At 44.8% G+C, this 21,310-nt stretch overlaps 2 protein-coding genes and 1 long non-coding RNA gene across 6 annotated transcripts; 1 reads left to right on the top strand and 2 right to left on the bottom strand.

Moving 5' to 3' along the window:
* Positions 1-272: 272 nt before the first annotated feature.
* Positions 273-1,567, bottom strand: LOC113948040. The gene is made up of 3 exons (XR_003527963.1): positions 1,172-1,567; positions 654-875; positions 273-452 (listed from the first exon to the last, which is right to left on the bottom strand). It is a non-coding gene; the product is annotated as an uncharacterized LOC113948040 (long non-coding RNA).
* A 5,759-nt stretch (positions 1,568-7,326) lies between these two features.
* Positions 7,327-20,284, bottom strand: AGTR2 (angiotensin II receptor type 2). Of its 4 annotated transcripts, none has more exons than XM_027645302.1 (3): positions 20,269-20,284; positions 10,598-10,730; positions 7,327-8,928 (listed from the first exon to the last, which is right to left on the bottom strand). In XM_027645302.1, exon 3 carries the CDS (start codon positions 8,853-8,855, stop codon positions 7,737-7,739), a length of 1,119 nt encoding a protein of 372 aa, XP_027501103.1. In that variant the 5' UTR covers positions 8,856-8,928; positions 10,598-10,730; positions 20,269-20,284; the 3' UTR covers positions 7,327-7,736. The 4 variants fall into 4 exon arrangements, with proteins under 4 accessions (XP_027501103.1, XP_027501102.1, XP_027501105.1 ...); XM_027645301.1 differs by lacking the exon at positions 20,269-20,284 and adding an exon at positions 11,158-11,174; XM_027645304.1 differs by lacking the exons at positions 10,598-10,730; positions 20,269-20,284 and adding an exon at positions 10,375-10,519.
* LOC113947969 (nyctalopin-like) lies at positions 17,663-18,925 on the top strand. Its single transcript, XM_027645144.1, has one exon. The coding sequence runs from the start codon at positions 17,663-17,665 to the stop codon at positions 18,923-18,925; it is 1,263 nt and encodes a 420-aa protein (XP_027500945.1).
* Positions 20,285-21,310: the final 1,026 nt, after the last annotated feature.

Here is a 21,310-nt window from a genome sequence, read left to right as displayed (position 1 = left end):
GCACATAATAGTTTAATTGGAACATTTAGATTTCTTGAAGAGGCTAACCAGGAAGTGAGCATTGCCTTCAGCAAGACAGCACTCTGGCAAAATGGCCTCAGGAAAGGAGTTCTTAATTTGCCTTTCAGAATTTCCCAACAACCAAAAGCACAATCACTTTATTGCAAAATCACTGGACTTCTGCAGGATAAGCTTTGTGCTAAACAAATGCCTGAGAGCACATTCAACCTTTAGAGCAGTATGTGAGATTAGGTGGGATCATATGAGGAAATAAACCATGTTTTGCCACGGTGTGGCTGAACAGCAACTTCCTCCATCAGTAGAAATGGGATGAATTTGTTTACAGAGCAGGTAAATACTTCATGCCAGGCAGAGAATGACGGAGCCTGTAGAGCCAGTAAATTAGAAATAGCACAAGGAAGATCTACAAAAGGCTACTCCTTTGTCAAGTTCTGTGGAAAAGCAAAGTTGTTAGTGACTTCTTTTGGTCACCTTATGAAGGAGAACACGTGACCGTCTGTCCCTTAGCCCTGTTGTGTTGCTGTAGCTCTGAGTTACCTCCAATGGAGCTAAGGAAATGCTCTGTACAACAGCTGTAGGTGTCAACTGCCAGCATTGCTCTGAGTTCAGCTGGTCTGAACATCACTGCCTACCTGTGGTAATGGTATGACAAAGATTATGGGACAGGCACAGGTGGCATCACGAACACAACAAAGATTTATGACAGGATCCACAGCAGGAGAGAGCTCTGGGATCAGCCTCTCAATTCTTCCTGTGTCTCCAACCCCATCCAGCTCAGGTCACTGGGCCTCATGTTGCCGGTGTCGAAACACAGCAGAACGAGTCCTCAGCACTGTCACCTGCCCGTGGAAAACCTGTGAACATTCCTCAGTAATTATTCAGAGGCTTTCAACAGACCCTTGTACTGAATCCATCCTGTTTGTCCCACATGAACCTCCAACATTTTTTAAATGGTGGATTTTTTTTGACGGTATGTCTTGCTTAACTCAAATGCTGTCTTTGCAGGCAGCAAGTACATAACTTCCCACCCAGCTTGTGTATGGTATGGATAAAATCTGCTCCTGCCTTCAGCATGAAGACTCTTTGGGTACTTCTGCAGCTCAATTAGCTACAGGATAGCCCAACATTAACAACTTTCTGTTTTTATTACCTGCTTGTGTTTCCCTTAATCCCAGGGTGAGTTACCTGCAAAGTATCAAATCTCATCATAAAAGTAGCTAGAAAAGCAGCCAGTTGTGTCATAGTTTGATTCATGTTGGACTCAGAGCTGAAGGAATAAACATTCCTGAATGATGGGTAATTTCTTTTCCGGGTGTTCCAGTGGATGAAAGAAAAATCCCTTTGCATTCCTACAGGAAATGAAGGTCAAAATTAAATCAGATGAAAGACTGCCAGATCCCAGGCTGAGAGCCAGTGATGTCCACAGGGCTCTCCCCAGTTAATACAGTACATATTGTGTCATAACATGAAGCCTTTTTTTCTTAGACTTGTCCTTAAAAACAACTCCCTTAGGTTGTGTTATTTCCCTAATAAAAGCCCAAATATACTGAACTACAGCAGTCTATTAGGACAGATTAGAAAAAATAAAATAAAATTCACTATTAAACGTGTTCATTACACCACAAAATCTATCTGGTTATAAAAGCACATTCTGAGGTGGACCTTTGTCAAACATTTTTTCTGCTTATTGAATTGCACATGGAACAATCTTCTTGCAAAGAAGCACAACCACTTTGAAGAACAAATTCTGCATGCTATACTTACCTGAAAGGAGACAGTTAATACAGAAAAACAAGCACATTCAACACTTCATGATAAAAAGGGATTCATAATGCTCTATAACCCTGGAGTTCACAACAGTAGAGATTTGTATAGAGAGATTGCACTGTCCTTCCCTTGGAATAAACCTCACTGCAATCAGTGAAGGTGTTGGCAGCGTAAAATGGTAGCACTTGAGTGTCATGAGATCTATTTCATTACTTGTAAAACTCCTTAAAGGACTCACCAGAGCAAGCCAAAAAACACAAAGTAATGCCACTCAGCATCTATTGAGAAAACTTACCATGCTCCCCTGCAAGGGGAGGCCTAAACAGCTGTATGTCACATAAACATCACCTCTTGGAGTGCTTCATTTTCTCTAGAGACAGGGGTAGTTGCTATATATTTTCTACCCTGTCATGACACAGCTGCATGCCTAGTACACACTGTATTCATAATTTTCACTTTCCTGTCATTGCGAAAGAGCTCATGTTTGGATGCTGTCCTAACTGTCAGTGCAGATGTTCTGCTGTGCTTTTGAAGGAGGCTGTGTGCTGTATGGCACTGCACCCTGGCTGGCAGGGCATTTCAGGGTGCCTGGGGCTGGGATGGTTGTGGCTGACACCTCCCCACTGCCCAGCCTCAGGGCTCACACACCAGCTGCCCATGGTGCCAGCTGGCAGCAAAGCACAAAGGGGCACGTTTAGGGCACAGACAAGTTATTTCAGAGTTCAGCCCCACGCTTCCAGCACAGCCAACACCTCTACGTGCATGTGCTTCCTCCACAATGAATGAACTGCAATATGTGTGGGCAGGTAACTTCAGAGAACAACCTCTGAGGCATCCCTAGGGAAAGCAGAAAACACAGTTAACCTCAAGTTTAAACAGTAATAATAATATGCTTCTTCTGCTTCCTTGTGGATATATTATATGAGTGTGACATCTTTCCATTTCATTGCATTAAGCTCTCCCACACATTGTTCAAGAGTAACTATATCTCATGTATCCAATACATCTCTGTCTAAATGCATTTAATGATTATACCATTTCTCTTCTTGCTAGAAATGCTTCTTACATTTGTTACAAAGTGAGTGTGATTTCTAGAGACAGCCTCATTCTGTGTTTCATTTCAGCTGTCTGTTGTGTTGGATAAGTCACATTCGCACTGTTGTTGATTTTCTTATTTGCTGTAAAAACAATAAAGTGTTTAAATTTACAGTTCTAAAAGCCAAAAATCACACTGGATCCTGGCTTCCCATAACTGCTTGTTTTACAGGAATGGAATGGAGCTTTGTAATTTGGTATTTGTTAACACTGAAGAGCTACTGGGTGTCAGCAGGGGAGGGAGGTAAGTTCAGATGTACCTCATGGCAGGGATATTAATGTCATGACCCTCATCCACTTCTCTGCTCTGTCCCTGTGAAGTGCTTCGGGGATTAACAGAGTTCTATCCGGAGCTTACAGTGTCAAATCCAGGCTCTGTCTCAGCTGAAGAGGAAGTGGAAAGTAAACATTTGAAAGAGGTAATGAAAGAGGCTGGCTTGCTCCCTGTCCCTAGACTCTTCAATTCCAGGACCAAGGTCCAGACACGTTTTAGCCAGGCCTGTGCAAAGCAGCTGGGTGTCTCATACGGTTAAACATTACTTCCCTTTAAAGACAGACTCCCACTGTTTTTAACAAACAAATTTCAAATTTTGCTGATTTGGTTTTTTCTTTTTTCTTTCCCATTTTGAATCCAATGAAACCTGGCAAACATGATAGAGCATTGCCTCTCAGCCAGGTACCTCCCTGGATGCTCTGCCACTGTCATGGTGACGGGCTGACCACTATACCAAAACCAGAGGATATGTGATGTTGAAGACAGCAGTCCTGGGCTCCTTCTGTAGACAGGTATCTGGTAAGACCAAGCCATAGGACACTCACAGACCCTTCCTGGCAGAGCCCATGGGCCAGAGGAACAAGCCACCCTCTGTTGGACACAGTTGGATCCCACAGCAGGCAGGCATGAAGAAGGCACATCCCAGGACCTTGCTGAACAGAGCAGCCCTTCCCAACAACACCGGTCATTTTCCTCCATGGGAAGCAGATTTGAGACGAGAGCAACAAGTCTGCCAGCGTGGAAGAAAGGCTGCCAGACCACCTCAACCCCCACACTTCAGGTTTCCTGCATTCCTGCCAGGACTGCTCAGTGTATCCAAAAGGCTTCGTTTTCATAGGGAAACATGAGCAGTTCAGTTGCTCCATGGCACCTTCTTGCCCTTTAGCCAGGACAAGGGGGCGTGTTGTGAAGGGAAGCCAAGTTGTGGCAGTCATCTGCAGAGTGGCAAGATGATATTCCTGCTCTGAATCTGGCAGGAGCAGGGACAAGCGTGCTGGGTGGATGCCAACATGAGCTTCAGGCGGTGTTGAATTCTAAAGGAGAACATGCTGTACCAAACATTTCTTATTGTATATCTTACATAAACAAAGCATTTAGCTCACCACCCAGCACTAGCTCATGATAATAAATGCCTTTCTCTACTGCATATATTGAAGTTGTGTAGTCAAGCCGGCTCAGGGACACACACAGGATGCTCAGTTTGTACTGAGATGCTTTCTGCAATCATTTAAGCTGAGAGTAATCAGCTAGAGCTAAAAAAGGAAGGCACAAACAGGTTTTGCTGTGCAAATACATCAGACACGGAGTGACCCCTGTAGGAAATCATCTCTTCCATCCTTCTTCAGGGGGATAGGCCCAGAAGTGCTCCAGGACATTCTCTTCTCCAAAGGGGAATTCCCCTGCTACCACTGTCAGCTTTAACTCCAAACCCATCAGCGTTTCCTCGTGGCAGATCACAACACACACTTTGCACTGGGGGATTTCCACTCTGCTGCACCATGGCAGAACAGAGCCAAAACCCAGTTGTTGCTCATAAATTCATGTCTCTGTACTTGCAGAGTGAGCAACACTAAGCAACCACACATACTTGCAAAATCCCTGCCAAAACTGTGTGAATTGCTCTAGTGTCCCAAAGTCAGGGTGGGTGCTGGGGAATGGCCAGGCTGGCCCGAGCAGGACTCCCAGGCTTGCTTACTTCACAAAAGGGCTGCAGGGCTCCTGCATTGGACAGGGATCTGCATTTTATAGAGGTGCCTCAGGGCATACAAGGCTTGCAAAGGACCAGAGTGGGAGGTGGAATTGGGGTCTGACAGAGAGAGGCTGTAGCACTGCACAACAACTAAAATCATTTGCAAATACCAGCAAAATATTCTCCTGAAAGGAAAAAAAAGTAGTTTCAAATTTGCAAGGAAAAGAAATCTACTTAAATTTTTGTTCACATTCTTTTGCTGAAAATCTTGAAAAAATAAACACAACATGTGGAAACTGTGAAGCCCCTCCCACACATACATTTTTTGTTAAAAGTCCTCAAAAATCTCATGAGAAACTTGAATATGACAGAAGAAATTCTTAGAGCTCAGCATTAATCAGTTTGCTCTAAAAATAAAACAAAACCCTTGATACAGCACTTCCTCTGCTTCCATATGAGGTTCCATATGAGACAGAGTTTTTTGGATGTTTGTTTAACCACACTACTCAAATTCATGACCTATTAGAGGTACAAGGCAGATCTGGTAAACAAAAACGTCACACTGGGGTCACTCGGTTTGTCACTCTTGCAGAATACGACCTTCAGGGTAGACTTCTTTTGAAACTGCATTTTGAAAGAAGGAATTTTCCTCCCCTCTCAGTTTTGCCACACACTCAATACTCTTTTTTTGTTTCCCTGTTTCTCGGAAAGTAACATTGTGTGCAGCTGCCTCAGCCCCTGCCAGTGGTTATCAATCCCTGCCCTCCAGCAGACAAACAGGAGTTTGTCCCACAACAGAGGGAGATGCTGCATCGCTGCTCTCTCCTTTGGAAAGTTTTGTCCTTGTTTTCTCTAGCCTCTCACAGGTGTAAATGCAACTGGATTTCAGATCACCATAGTATTTCCCTATCAGCATAAGTCTGCACACCAGGCAAAAGGCACAATCCTTGTTAAACACTGTTCTTTTTTAGCAGATCCAACCTGACATATAGAGAACATGCAGTCTGTGCCTACTCCCGGGACAGGTACAGCTGAAGCACAGGTACCACTGGCCTCAGGCGGTGCAGACTAGCTTTTGTTTTGAGACCCAGAGATGTCAATTAATGTCCCTCTTTTGTTCATTGCTGACCTGTATTGCAGCAAAGGAAAAAGTCTCCCCAACCTCTTATTACCCCTCTGAGCCTGCACTTTGAACACCTGGTAATTTTCTTAGTGTGCTGGTTTGTTTTGCTGTGGCACCACTGCATTGCTGTCCTTATTGCTAAGCAATTAACAGATTGTCCTTCCAGAAATATCCAACACCCCAGACACTATTAGCTCCTCGGAACATTTTCAACAAAAACATTCCAGGGGAGCTGTATTGTAGCTCTTTCACTTTCAGGGACAAGCATCTCTCCAACCACATATCCCGTTCCAGAACACCAGACCAGGACAGGGAGAAGGGCTTATTTGTGTTCAGGCCCCGTTTTGCCAAATTCTGCATAAAATTTTCATCTCACATCACTCTGAGACTGGTACATTTCTTGTATAATCTAGTGAAGAGACTTACCCCTATACAGCTCCTGCACCAGGTTCCCATGGCTTCCAGGCAGCAGCCGGTGCTGGGACTTCCAGGGAGGCCAGACTCCTGGTTACCCCAAGCACCAGGCATAATTTCTGACCCCAAAGTGCTAATGGAAGCCTCAAGAGTTACTCTCAAAAACAATTCCCTGAAGATAGCAATCTTTTGGTCACTCAGCCTGGGAACAACCTTCAGGCAACAGAGCAATGTGCTAACAGATCCCTCTTTTAGATTGAGCCCATAAAAGTTGATCCTTTCTGAAGGGTCCAAGAGGATCAGTATCTCTCCAGCAAAAGAAAATGTCAAAGAAACATCAAAAGCAACCTCAAGATAGAATCAATGTTTGCCAAATACCTTTTTTTTGCCTCCCACTCTTTGTTTTAGTTAGAAACACACAAACCCCATACTGACACGTGGCTTAGGAGTCACACCAGGGTTTTACTTCTGGGTGTCAAGGCAGAGTCACTTAGCCAGAGTCACACAGTACCCCAAAATTACAGTAATAATTGACATTTTAAATGCAAAATGTCCAGACAATCAGCAAGTCCTTTCCCTAAAGGCTACTGGGAAGTGCCTGCAGCTTGGCATTCCCACTTAACAGTGGGACATTGCATGTTCGGTTCCTGCAGCTTTACTGTCAAAGTGACCACACTGGACCAAAGCAAAAGACCATCTGGGCTACAGACATATTACCTGCTATGAGAAAGATATAAAAACGTGCATGTGGTTTTATTTTCCCTCAGGAATACTCTCCCGCCTCCAGAAGTTGGCAGAGCCATGTCTCCACATGTTCTCAGGATCCCAGGCCGAAGCAAACAGGAGGCGTATTTGATGCATTTTACATATGACATCTGTAGCCATATATTTAAAAAAAATTAAAATGTACAAAATATGTCAAAATATTTTCTTACTGATTGATACAGAAATATCTGAACTTCTTTATTTACGCATTCTCTAGTGAGAATCTCTTTTAGAAAATCAGCTTAGGGTATAATACTCAGCACCTACGCAGTTGTAGCTGTCATGCAAGAGTCCTTTGGTATATTTAGTCTTTTAGTGTCACTTAACACTTGCCTGTTCCCAGCCACACAAAAAGATGATATTTAAAATGCCATCAATATATTTATTTGTCTGAACTTTCCTTCTATGTAAAAGTTGAGCGCTCATTGCAGAAAGGAGGAATAAATCCTCATGTATGATAAAAACAGATTCTCCTTCAAGCAGCTGGTAAATGAATGGGCCCAAAACAAAGGGAAGAGGAGAGAGGAACGTCATCACTGCAGGGGTAGCCAGCTGCACTGACATTGTCCCACATCATGCCCCAGAGCCTACAGGAAAGACTCAGGTTCCCTTTCCCTGCCCATGGCAGTCTCAGTTTCTCTGAAGTAGCTGCCCTTCCTCGAAGAGGAGCTTTCTCGATGGCTGTTGAACTGATAAACTCGTCTCTTAAACAAGCGATGGAGCTTCTGCTGGAACTGGTTCCCAATGAAGCAGTACAGCAAAGGGTTGATGCAGCTGTTGGCAAATGCCATGCAGATGCCAAAGGGCAGTGCCGTGTCAATGATCCCTATCACGTCACAGCTGTTAATGATGTTCATATGAGCCAAGGCATTCAAAAAGGTTAAAATGTGGAATGGAAGCCAGGAAATTAAGAAGGCCACAACAACAGCAGCAACCAGCTTTAGCACTTTGTCCCTCTTCTGCTTTCTTTTCCGAAACTCACGTGCTTTAAGCAAGTGCCTCCTGATCCAGATGTAGCAGGTGGTGATCACTGTCAAGGGGATGAAGAAGCCGAGGGCATTTTTCAGGAAGGCTGTTGCCACGGACCATTTTGCATAATTCTCATAAGGAAAGGCCATAATGCAAGCCTTGACCCCCAAGCTTTCGATGTAGTAAGTGTCTCGGAAATAAAAAGTTGGGAGGGAGGACAAACAGGCAAGGCCCCACACAACCGATGCTACAAAATAAGCTTGTTGTAGAGTCCTTCTTTGGGAGTGAATAGGATGGACAATGGCGTGGTACCGGTCCACACTCATGCATGTAATGAAAAAAATACTTGCAAACATGTTCAAGCACAGGACAGAACTGGAGATCTTGCACATGAGAGACCCAAAGAGCCAGTTGTATCCCTGGGCATAGTAGGTGGCCCAGAAGGGAAGAGTGGCAAGGCACAGCAGATCTGCCATGGCCAGGTTGAAAATGTAAATATTAGCAACTGTTTTGGGACTAGTGTGACGACAAAGCACCCCAACCACCACACTGTTGCCAATCAATCCCAGAACAAAAACCACAGAGAAGAGTGCTGGAATCAGTGAAAACTGATAATCTGAAGAGGTAAGAGGGCAGGGAGGGGGTGAGAGTAACACAGCTGATGAGTTTGTCAGTGCTGTAGAGAGAGCTTGAAGAGCTTCTCTGGTGGTGACGGCCAGGGAGTAGTTGTTCTGCATGCTGGTGCTGGTGGAAAGGGACGTTCTGCAGGAAATTCATGTGCTAGCAGCAATTTTCTATCACATCTCTCACCTGCGGATCAGAAACCGTGTGTTAGACACGCACTCTGCAGCTGTCTTAGCTCTGAAATCACACAGTCACAATAAAATAAAAACCATTTGAAGTTATGTCAGGAAGCTGTGTGCTGAAATAGCAGGCAACCCTGCTGAACTCCTTACCTTCATCCCAGTGACAGGACACAATTAGCCCTAGGGAGGTCACAGCACTTCTTAATTAGCCTGGCAGAGAAGCAAGCAGCTGGGTTTTATCTGTGATTACAGATGGTGCTTTCTGGGGCCAGCAGAGCAGAAAGATTATGGACTCAGGAGCTGGAGACACTTAGGGAACTTCTGTAAACCAAAGGGCGCACTGAAGCTCCTCGTGATCCTTTTCTCAGCTTTCTCATGCTATTTCCAGCACTCTTGAGGAGTTAAAATAATGTTAAAAGGCAGCAGTCACCAGAGGCACTTCACACCTGAGGGTCTCCTGGGACTTCACAGGCATGAAAGCAGCCTTTTAACAAGGCCATTAGGAAAGCAAGCTATGACTTTTTTTCTTTTTTTAGTTCACAGGGCTGGATACAAAAACACTGAAAAGTCTTTGCAAAATATCATTTGTCAAAATCTTCTCAAAGCAAATCTGTATCTCCTGCCCTCATGACAGCTTTAATCAGAACAGTAAAAGAAGTATAGACACAAGCAATAAACTCAGTTCTTGCAGGCATCAGATTTAACAGTAGTATGTGCCATCCATTTAGAAAGATGAGGACTGGGTTTCAGAAGGGAAAAATATAACTACAAACCAGCTAAAATAGGAGAGTTGATTGACAGGTCTGCCTTTGTTCCAGTTCAACAGCTTGTGTCTGTACTCTGAGCAGAGCACTTTTCAAAGTTCAAGACTTCATAAGCAAATAACTTTATATGCAAATAAAGAAGATATCATACCCAAATATTTTATTTTGCATAACAGGGACAATTAATTTTTAATTAAGTCCTTGTGGAATCAGTCAAGTGTTAAAGAATTTGCAAGGAGCCCTAAAAACAACAGAAATTTTGACCAAGGCAGCAGAATTGGGTAATGATCTCTCATTTAACAGAAGGCAACAGATCAGTTGAAACATATTTTTCTGTATTAACAATTTAGTGTACAGTAGCTTATCATTTGCACAATGCAAAATATGAAATATGCTACTTTGGATATACTGACAAAAATTTAATTGTAAATATGTTGTCTCAACAGTGAAAATTCAGTAGGGGAATTTCTGCACAGTGCCAGTATTTAAAATCACAAATAGTGATTCACAAGCCCATGTTCTGTAATCAACAGATCTTAAACCCAATGAAAGCTTTTCATTTGGGAACACAAATATTCAGGAGAGGGTCTGGAGTCCCATTTCACCCTTTTGTCCTGAACCCCTCACTTTAACCTACAGAAGCTGAAATCTCAGTATTTGTCACAGAGCACACATATCTCACTTACTCCTAGCAGAGGGATCACACCATAGTCAGTTGTAGCTACACTACTGAGAACAAGGTTTCATTGACAAACACGCTCCCCCCTCTGCACATGAACAACTGGTGCCTTAGAACCAGCTCCTCTGAGCTGCACCTTCCTACTATTACTTCACACACAATGAGACATTCTATCACAAACTGAATCAAGTCAGTAGAAATTATGTTCTAACAGCAGACAGAACACATACCTCTCAGACCTCACATTCGTCCGGACGTAGCTCTAGAGTTCTGTGCTCCTTTTTTCCGTTTTCCTCCCAGCGAGTGTCGCCACCAGCAATCTGCTCTCTCATATCTTCTGTTTTCCCACTGGGAGACTTTAACCTACATAACTCAAGAAGTGAAATATGAATGCCAGCCAGCTTCTTTTCCTTTTGGAAGCAAAGCAGTTTGAGAACCCCCCTTTCCAAGGCCACGTGAGCGCTTGCGGTAAATCAGGAGAGAGGAACAAGACAGCCAGAAAAAAAAAAAAAGAAAAGGGAAGAAATCGAGCAAGAAAAAAAAGGAAATTTGTGTAAATATCCCTGCAGTCTTCTACAGCAGTTCTTGGGCCAGGGGGATACATCCACATGCAACCTCTTTCTGCCCTCCACGTGCACATGCAACACATGGGAGCCTCCATGCAAGGATTCATGCATCTCTGAGGGCAGGGGGATTCCCATGCAGCCCATGGACTCCCAGCACTTGCTAACACGTTTGAGAGTGAAACAGGCTGTTAGTCCTGGCAGAGCTGACCATAATATGAACACACAGAGACAGAAAGTGGACACCCTCCGCCAGGAATCCTTGCTGTTAGCTGCTTTGCACACAAACAACTTGCTCTGTCCCTCACCGAACACCCAGTGTGCTTAGCAAGCGGGGGGAAAATGTCAAATGCACTAAAATGTTTATTTTGCAAAAATAACAAACACAAACTGTTTAGATTTAAATATAAAGTTTTCCTTTCCAGATGCACTTTTGATCCTCACAGATACTTTCTGTGTCTATCCTGTTCTACCTACAAAACTGTTGGAGATTTTGTGTTGAGTTCATTCCTTTTAGTGCACAAGAAATGGCCCTGAGGCACCCCATGCAATGGGGGCCATACCTCGGGCTGTCCTTTGACAAATCCTGCTCCCATTCTTCCCCTTGCCAGTGCATCTGACTCCTTATTTGATCCCAAGTTCTCACTCCAAAACTCCATTTCACCAATGTACAAAGCCCTCTCTTTTCTATTTTCCCCACCATTTCTTTCTCCCTCTCACTTTTTCTGAGCATCACTGGAACACAAATGGTTGTGAAACAGATGGGACACCTGATATGGATGCCCAAGCTGTCCATGCACAAGCCAACCCCATGTCATGTAGGGCTGGAGCTGAGCTAATGCCCCCTGAGTTTGTGGGATATATTTGTCCATGCATTGTTTCCACAGCCAGGCTGGTAAATCTAGCACATGGAGCTGCTGCAGCAGAGCCCAGGACACAGCTCAGCACAGGGCAGAGCCTGTTTACTGCTCATCTGGCTGCAAAGTTACAACAGGTGGGAGTTTTCACCACAAGGCCTGTTTAAATGGGGAGAAGGTGGGTCTTTCTGGGGGGTGGATTTGAGGAAAGATTTTAAGTTTGTCTTTTATACCAAGAAAAAACCCTCATAGTTCAAGAGGAACAAGAAATTTGCTATATGTTCACATTCAGCACTCAAGTTTGTCTTTTTATCCTCAAGTCTGTGCAGCTAAAGAGGTCACTAGAAGTGTTTAAAAAAACCCAAACCAAACCAAAAAACCTCAAACTAAACCCACAATCTTCACAAGCCACTGCCACACAAAAAGCAACCTCTGATCAACTGTGCAAATAAGTTAAAAAAAAAAAAATAAAATCCATGCACTCTAAGTCCTAGGTCTTGGATTTTGCAGGGAAGTGCTGCTGTCAGGGATGGAATATTCTGAACAGGCAGCATATCTGACACTGCCAGCAGTCTGTCACAGCCACCTCTTAAGGTTAAACCCCACCAGCCTGCCAAATCCTCAAGACAGTGTGGTGTCCAGATGCATACTGTATCCATGGGCTTGATTATTTCCTTTTGGAGAAAGCATCCTGCTACCCAGGATGCATAACCCAACATAGGTCACCGTGGCTCTGTCCCCTTTAGTGCTGATTTACAGCAGGATGTTCTGACTCTCTGGTCTCAGGGCTGAGGGCAGAAGTTGGGGATCCAGCACCCACACACTGCCGGGGCAGTGATGATTTCCATCTCTCTGGATGGTGTGTTTGCATCATGCTGAATGACAGGCCTTTTGGACACACTCACCAAAACCATTCCAGCTGGGTTTCCCCAGCACCCCATAAACTTTTATATGCATTCCTCCTTCCCACATTTGTTTGTTTGTTTAAGGGTTTCCTTAGAGATTAATTGCTCAGTCCTGTAAATAAGATTGGAGTATCTACCTGATCCTTCTGCAGCCCCTGAGCACTCCTGCAGAGAAAGCTCCTGTCCTCTTTGGGGACTCAGGGAAAAGAGAAGTTGTGAGCAGCAACCAGTTGAAGATGGAAGGCTGAAGTAGTGAGTCCTGTTCCCATCCAGCATCCGTGGTTCTTGCCTCGGTATGCTGGGTCTTAACACTGTTTCATGTACCTCTGAAGCATAATCAGTTCTGGCAGTGGGTGTCTGCAAACACAGTGTTTTGGCCAAGAGGGAGAACTACTAGCATTTTCAAAGGGAAAACCTTGGTCAGTGTTTCATTTTAGCTCCATGATTTCACGTGGAATCACTGAGCAGGCCTGGGGAAAGCCTTGCTTTTTCACTTCACAGCAGCACAGCAGTGAAGACAAGGGTCACTCTGGCAGGACCCACCAGAGTATGGGGTCAGAGAGCTCTGGTCCCATTGAATGAACCTTCTATGCTGAAAGAGGTCAGTTTTTGAGGCAGTTCAACATCTATAGCGTGACAGAGGGAGTTGGGAGGAAAGAGGGATACCCTTTTTACCTCCAGCACGCAGAAAACTTTTCCAAAGCATTTATTTTATGGGATGTTTGTGTCCAGTCGATAGTGCTGCCAAGACTCAGATTACCCTCCACGACATTGTTTATTCAAATAATTGGCTGTAAGCATTTTACAAGTTACTAAAAGTAGTAAAGAAAACAAACACATAAGTGACTTTGAAAACAAGCTGCACCCGTTGCTATTAAAGGCAGCGAGTGCACACGTACCCTGGCACCACTGCCCACTCTCAGGGGAGCACTGCATCATGCCTGGATCTGCTGAAGGCAGCAGGACTGGGTCAAAACTCCATTCCTAAGTGCTGCACAGCACCCAGTCATGGCCCCAGACACAGATAAACCACCAGACACCAGCACTTGCCCACAACAGGCACAGAGCCTAAATGCCACTGATACTGCTATGTCCCTAACACAGCATTCCAGGAACCGAGATCTGCTCAGCTGGGTTGCAAGAGGAACCCACAGTCAGCTTTCATAAAGAACAATTTTTCATCACAGGTCATTTTCCCCTGCTCACTTCTCCCAGACCAGCTGCTCTGATGAGCAGCAGAAGTCAAGACACTGATGCCCACAGCTTGTGGGAGAGAGCTCCCTCCTGTCTGACTTCTGCTTTATTAGTATTAGTATATCTGTACACAGCCTGGCATTTAAAGGATGTGGGAGCCTGCTTCACATTTCTTTTTAGTGTCTCAAAGTGATATTTGAGAAGAGTTAAGGCTCCATGGCCAGTTTTATAGAGCTACAGAGTACTCAGGGGTCTCTTTCCAGAGACATTTTACAAATAAAAATCTTCCTTCCTTTGCTATTTTGAACTATACTCACTGCAAACAACTTTCCCACTTTTTAAGTGTTTTTGTCGGAATTTTCTCATATGTTCCAAAAATGTGGAGATACATGTGAGAGTTCACCAGATAGATAAAGCATTGACAGAGTCAGAATATTCCTGCCACTTGGATATTCCACCTTATTTAATCAATCTGTTACCCAACAAAGCTATTAAGTGATTCTGCTCACTCAATCTTTGCCCAACAGAAAGTTTAAAAAAAGCAAACCTTGCTCCTTTAACTCATTAGACCAGCAAGACCATCCCAAAGTAGATGTTTGGAACACTTGTATCAAACCTCAGTCTCCTAAGGAGAATACAGATCCTTAAAATCTACAGTATTAGGCTGGGCTCTTGACATCAGCTACAAACAATTTCTGAAGTGGGTGTGCTGGGCTATAAATCCCAGATGTCGGATAAATCAGTAACTGAAAGAAAGACAAAAACACAACCATGGTCATGCAGTGGGTGGAATACATTTTAACAGAAACCTTCAGTGGTTCAGCTTTTCCATTAAAGCCGGAATAATGAGCCACCTCAGCCAAAACACATGATGCACTCCAGAAAACCCTCCAAGCAGATGGACTGAGACAACCAAAATCCCTGCACGTGGAGCACAGAGAGCTGAACCTGGACGAAACAACCCAAGAGCAGGATGCTCATAACTGAATGGACCATAATGGAAAGTGTTTGTTAAAAGGTAGCTAGTGAAAAAAATCACATGCTTGTACTTCTCAAGGACCATGTCCTTACCCTACCTCTGCAGCACCTTAATGTGGTAATGACTGCAGTGGAGATGCTCAGGAGCTGCAGCTGGCCAGGTAATGCTGAGGCTTCTTGCAAAAGAGCACTGGGCACTACAGCACACACAGGACATTCCTGTGGCCACTATCTCAGATCAGCTCAGCCCCCAGCAAAGGTTTAGCTCTCCACAGTGTTGAGCAATGGCACATCACTGCCTGACTTCCACCCCAAGGGCAGCTGCAACCAGAGCTGCCAGTAGTAAGTGTGGTCCAGGTGGCAGCCACAACAAAAACCCTGGCAAGGGAGCTGCCACCATCCTGTGCATTGTAGAATCTTTATAGGGAGCAAATGAAAGTGCCAAAGCTGTGACAAGGTGTAAAAATCTGGTCACTGTAATACTTACGGGCTTCCTTGGCCCTACAGGCTCCGAAGCAAGGAAACGTTCTGGAGCTGTGTGGTCCTGTTCCACCACAATGTTTTAGTCCAGTTAAGCAACATCTGGCAACAATGAGCTCCAAGAGCTGCATGCCTTTAGTCTCTGAAAATTTCCATTATGAAATCAAGGAGAGTTAGAGAGAGCTCTAGGCTAAAAAAAGGGCTAGAACACGGCAACACTGCTGGAATTACAACCAGAAATAAAAGTCTGTGTAGAATAAAATGGACACCAGAGCAAGAGATCCATCTTCTTCAGCCTGAGCTACCAAACTTCAGCTAGCCTAGCAGACAGAGAGCAGCTCACTTGTCCTGCACAGAGACCAGCAGAAACGTGTCTCCTTCACAGGGTTTCACTGGCAAAGTCATGGAGCAATGGATATTCACAGCTGTGCTGCAGCAGGAGGTAAGAGAAGTCGTGGAGATCCCAGCAGTGGGACACCCCTCCAAAGTGATGTTCTCCAAGGAGCAGTCCCAGTTGAGCCAGGAACACAGAAAACAAAGATTCACCCACCAAAACCTTTGGCATGACCCCAGATGTGAGCAGCTGGATGGGGTGAGCAGTACACATTTCCACCTTCCTCTGGGGCTCCCAGGACAAACCCCTTGGCATGGTGCCATCACTGCTGCTCTCAGTGAAAACCAGCTTTTGGCCCCTGATAAGACTGCATCAAAGCCTGTCTAACTAAATGAATGTTGTTTACAGCTGGAAGAGTCTCCATTACACAACATGACCATTCTAGCCAACTTTCCAGGGAGAAGCTGGTCTTCAGGGGATTGTTGCTTGAAAAAATGAAGAAGAAAACAGAACTAGCTGAAGCCAACACAGTAATTTAACTAGCACAGGAAACCCGATCTGCCTCTGCTGGGAAAACAACAGAACTGCAAATTTGTCCAGTTCACACTTACTGTTCGGCATACAATATAGTTGGGTTTCTAGCCACTGTCTGGACAGAGCTGGCAGAGCAGGACAGGGAAAGGAAACCCGAATTTGTAAAACATGAAAAAAGAAAAGAGACGGACCAAGAAAGTAGGAGGAGGGAAATGGACTGGAAGGCAGGGGGTAGCAGAAGGTGCTTGAAACATATCAAAAACAAGAGAACTCTAGCAGAGGGAAGTGAGGTGGAAAACAAAAATTAAAAGAGTGATAAAAAACATGAGCAGCAACTGCCTGCCCTGCTGACACATCAGCTGCAAGCCCTGGGTCTAGTCCTCTTGGCACGGTAAGCAAAATGATCAGTCTGCAGATTGCTGATTCCTGGCTTCTGGGTGCATCAATCAGCCCCTCGACTGCATTTTCCTTTGCCTGTGGATATTGGATAAAAAATATCCAATAAAAATATCCTTGATCCAGTGGGGTCAAGGACATGGGTTTTAAGGGACCCAAGCCCAGCTCCAGCTGCTCAGTGGTATCTTCAGACCTGCTGGAGACAGGCAGTGCCCTGGGAAGGTCACAGTGCCCTTGGGGTGCTCTGTGTTTTGACCATGGGCATAATTTTTTACCACTCATAGAGGGCTCAGGGCTTATCTCAAGAAAAGGCTCTACCAGGACACAGCACTCCCCTGCACATTCTCAGCTGGCAGGGAGGCTTGCAGAGCTCCTGACAGTCTCCCATTTTACTGCAGAGGAATCATAGCCATCACCAGGGCTGTACTCAGGGCTCAGTGACAACTCCACTTCCCTAGGCCTGAGCCCAAGGCATCTGCCAGTGTGTGCAGCCACACTAGGTGAGAGCCCTCACCTCACACCCAGATGGCAGAGCCACCCTCAGCTGCCTTTGCTGAAGCTCTAACTGGAGAAAAGTACAAAAGTTGTCCCCAAAACAGAGTTTTTTTGCGCAAACTGCCAAGCAGACTCTGAGAAAGGTGATGACCCATGAGCAGGAGCCTCTCCCAGACAGATCCCAAGGGAAGTCTGTTACCTGCGGCTGTTTGCAGCAGGTAGGAGGTGGGAAAAACCACTGTCAGGGCACAATGCTGGGCTGAAAAATCTCCCTACAGAAATGCTCTTCACAGCAGGGTGGCACTGTGGCACTTAATCGGCTTTTAGGTGCCTAAACACTTAATCCACTCCCCCACCACCACCACTGCCCCCCCACATATACACTTCCCACCCCCAGTCTGCAGCAGGAAGAACCAGCTAATTTATTTTCGCTGTGCACAGCCCAACCGACCCTGCAGTGCCTGCGGTTCACCTGCCCAAAAGGTACATGCTCTTTTTCTTGCCTCCTTCTCTTCTATCCCATCAGGTACTAGATGCAGTGGCTGATGTGTGGCTGGTCATGTCCTTTCTTGTTATATTTGTATTTACCTGTGCAGCAAAGGCTGGTCTGAGTCAGAATATCTCTGATTCATGCCCAAGCATGTGCAAGTGTACAACTGAAGACACTGTTCTCTGTAACAGAGCCGGACTGAAAGCCCTCCCTGGAGAAATAGCAGCATCCACCATCTCTCTAAACCTCTCTAATAATTATTTACGGACTCTCAACACCAACACCTTCAGAAACCTGACTTTCCTTCACAGCCTCTGGCTAGATGGGAACAATCTAACTTTCCTGACCCCAGGAACCTTCCACGCTCTCAACAAGCTGCGAGAGCTGCACCTCAGCAGGAACTCACGCCTTACCTACCTGCATGCAAACACTTTCAGAGGACTATTAAACCTCATCAGCCTGGATTTGTCCCACTGCAATATCTTCGAAATCCACCCGCTTCTATTTTCACACTTGCCTTCTTTGGAAAGCCTCGATTTAGCCTCCAATAACATGCGGTATGTCCCACAAGCCTTTAGCAACCTCTCCAGCCTCACGAGGCTGTCCCTGGAGGGCAATCACATAGAAGCCATCGGCAGAGATTCCCTGAAGGACCTGGAAATGCTGTACAATCTGAACCTCAGGAAGAATCGGATATGGATCATTCAAAATGGCGCTTTCACAAAGCTCCTCAGATTGGGCATGTTAAATTTAGGACACAACTTCATCACTGATTTGCCTAATCAGCTTTTTGAAGGGTTGATCCAGCTCAAGACCATGCACCTCGAAGCCAACAAAATCACTGCTGTGGACTGCACCTTCAGATATCTGCTCAACTTGAGAAACTTGTACTTAAACAACAACCAGATCTCCTCGATCTCAGACTCTGCTTTTTCATACTTACACAAGCTGCACTTTGTTCACCTAAGCAAAAACAACCTCAGTTCCCTCCCCATCCGCTTGTTCTCTGGACTGACAAAGCTGAAGTATGTGTTTTTATCCCACAACCCCTGGAATTGTGACTGCAGGATGTTTTGGTTCTGGCAGTGGATGGTGACGCGCAGGGCTGTGATCGAAGGGCTGGACTGTGCCTTCCTGGGCCCTCACAACACAACGGCGCTTGATGACCCCCACCCAGGGGACCTGATGGACTGCACGGTGCCCCTTGAGCTGGCAAGTGAAGACAAGTGCAGGGAGGCTGGTAGCAGTGTGGCTCCAGAGCCCCCCACTCTCCCCAGCAAGGTCATCCTGCTGGCACTTGCCTGGCACACGTGGTACAGTGCAAGGGGGTAGGACATCTTGGTAGCCACAGTTTAATGATGTTTAAATTATAAGTTGGAGGCTACTTATTTATTTTCTTACTATTTGCTTGTGAAGGATGGTTTTTATTACAGGTGGATTTTTTATGGAAATAAAGGGATTTTATTACAGAGGAGTAAATGCTTTCACTCATGGGCAATGCTCAAATCTGAAATGCTAACATCAGAATTCAATGTAAACACTCACATTGGCAAGTTCAGGGCAGGGGTTTGTGTTGGTGACATGGGACACTTGTCCACTGATGCAGACACATCCAGAAATATTAAGTATTTTTGGATGCTTTTTCCTTTGCAAGATTGTGACTTGCAATGTGTTCCTGGCCAGATAAAAAAATCTCATTGGGCTAAACCCCTGACTGGGAAACCCCTCCGCTCTGCAGGAAGCAATTCCCATTGCCAATTCACAGAATCAGCCCCACAGCCTCCAGAACCAGCAGCACCATTTGTCAGTGCTTGTCCAAGGAGTCTGGTGCTCATAGTAATACTGATGGCAAATCCCATCCTTCAGGCACCAGGCACAGTCAACAGCAGAGCTGGATTTCCTGCAGAGATTAAATTGCATCACAAGTAGAGTAAGTCTGCCCATGGAGACCTGTCCTGCAGAACTAGCATGGTCTTCCCCAGGTTTTGGCTGCCAGCACACAGAGAACATGACCTGCACAGACAGCATTTGTGCCTCAGAGTGTCTCTTTGTTTTCCACTGTTGGGAGACTTCAGGAATTGAGTAATTCCTAAAGCTGCAGTGAGCAGAGCCCCCACCACCCACAGCTGTGTCCCTTGCTCTGGCCTTGCCATTAGCCATGAGGGCTGGTGGCAGCACAGCCAGGTCTGAGGAACTTTGTTCTTTACAGCTTTTTGCCTTCTTCTCTGAGATGCTTTCTCAGAGAAGTTTCTTGCCTATGATTATTTCCCACCTGACCTTTAAAAACAATAACAGCTAGATAATATTTTCAGCACCTATCACTGTATAAGCACTTGCCGTAAAACATGCTCAGTGTTTACCGAGTGCTCACAGAAGGAAGCAACAGAATGTGTGGCAGACTCACCACATTTGCCCCTGTCCTTAGAGGAATTATTCCAAGCTCATAAGAGGTAAGAGAAATAAACTTTTGTTTAGGGCTGAAAACACAAACCCCAGCACATTTTGACATGTGAAACCTGCCATGGAGTGTAGACTAAAGCCAACCTTTGCTGTTGCTGTTGCTGTGAAGGGACAAACTGGGGCTGTACAACAAAACCACACATGCTGCATCCTCCTCATTATCAGACTGATTAGGTTTCTGCAAAGTATTCAATGGTCAATAAATTTTTGTTTACTTTTTTCTTGGTGCTGTTTCACAATCCTCACTTTCCTCAGCTTCACATACTTTGGAAAGCAGTGGAGAAAAACTCCAGTTTGTTTCTTGCTTTGGCATTCCCCTCTGCCATCAAGGTGCAATAGAAAAAGGCAGAAGCAAAAAACAAGCAAGCGAAGTCCACCTCAGCAATTTTTTAAGTCCCTAAAAGATTAGATTTTTTCTACTGAATAATATAAATTGGTGGAAAAATTATAAGGAGGATAGCCTTGTCTCTGAATGCTTACAAAAAATATTCCTTACACTTTTACACCATCACTTCATTAAACATTGAACAGAAGCACAACTAAATTCCTTCTTCTGTGCTATAATGAAACAGCAATAGAAATATTTAACAAGTTGTACACAGTATGTTTGGGAAGAACACACAGCTATACTTTTAAGTCACAAAAAATGAAACTTGCAAGGAATAGAAGAAAAACTTCCACCACAAAACACAGGCCCTAATAATGCAGTTTTGGCTTGGCAAGACATTTGAAGAAGAACCTTGAGATTAAGGACAACATATATCCACAAAGGCGGCGGCAAGCTTGACTGTTTAAAAAAAAAATTTTATGAACAAAGCTGACACTGCTAAAAAAACTTGGAAACAAAAGCAGACTTGAGTAAACAAAAACAAGTAATTCAATAAATATAAACAAATATTTTAATATGAAAAAGCAAAAATACTTTCAGGAAGAAAAAAACCCCTGTATCTCTGGTTTCTGTTGGAAATTTTAGGTGTGATTGACAACACAAACTATTTGAAATCTTGTTTGTCAGAGGCTTTACTGGTGCAAAAACACTGGGGTTTGTCCTGCCTGCTCTGCAGTGGACCTTCACTCTGACCTTCACTCTTTGAGTGAGCCCGGTTCTTAAATACATCCAGCACAAGGAGAAGATGCTCTCCTATTCTCTAATTGTCAAGAGTTTCCATTTCTCCCCCTGTAACCTGGTACCAGGAGCCAAAGAGGTGAGACAGGAGAGATGCACGTGGCCACTTCCAAAGTTTAAGAATTTTGCCC

This window comes from Corapipo altera, unplaced genomic scaffold (assembly GCF_003945725.1).
Source record: "Corapipo altera isolate COAL_440 unplaced genomic scaffold, ASM394572v1 65, whole genome shotgun sequence".
Taxonomy (NCBI): domain Eukaryota; kingdom Metazoa; phylum Chordata; class Aves; order Passeriformes; family Pipridae; genus Corapipo; species Corapipo altera.
This window is presented reverse-complemented; position numbering and strand designations above follow the sequence as displayed.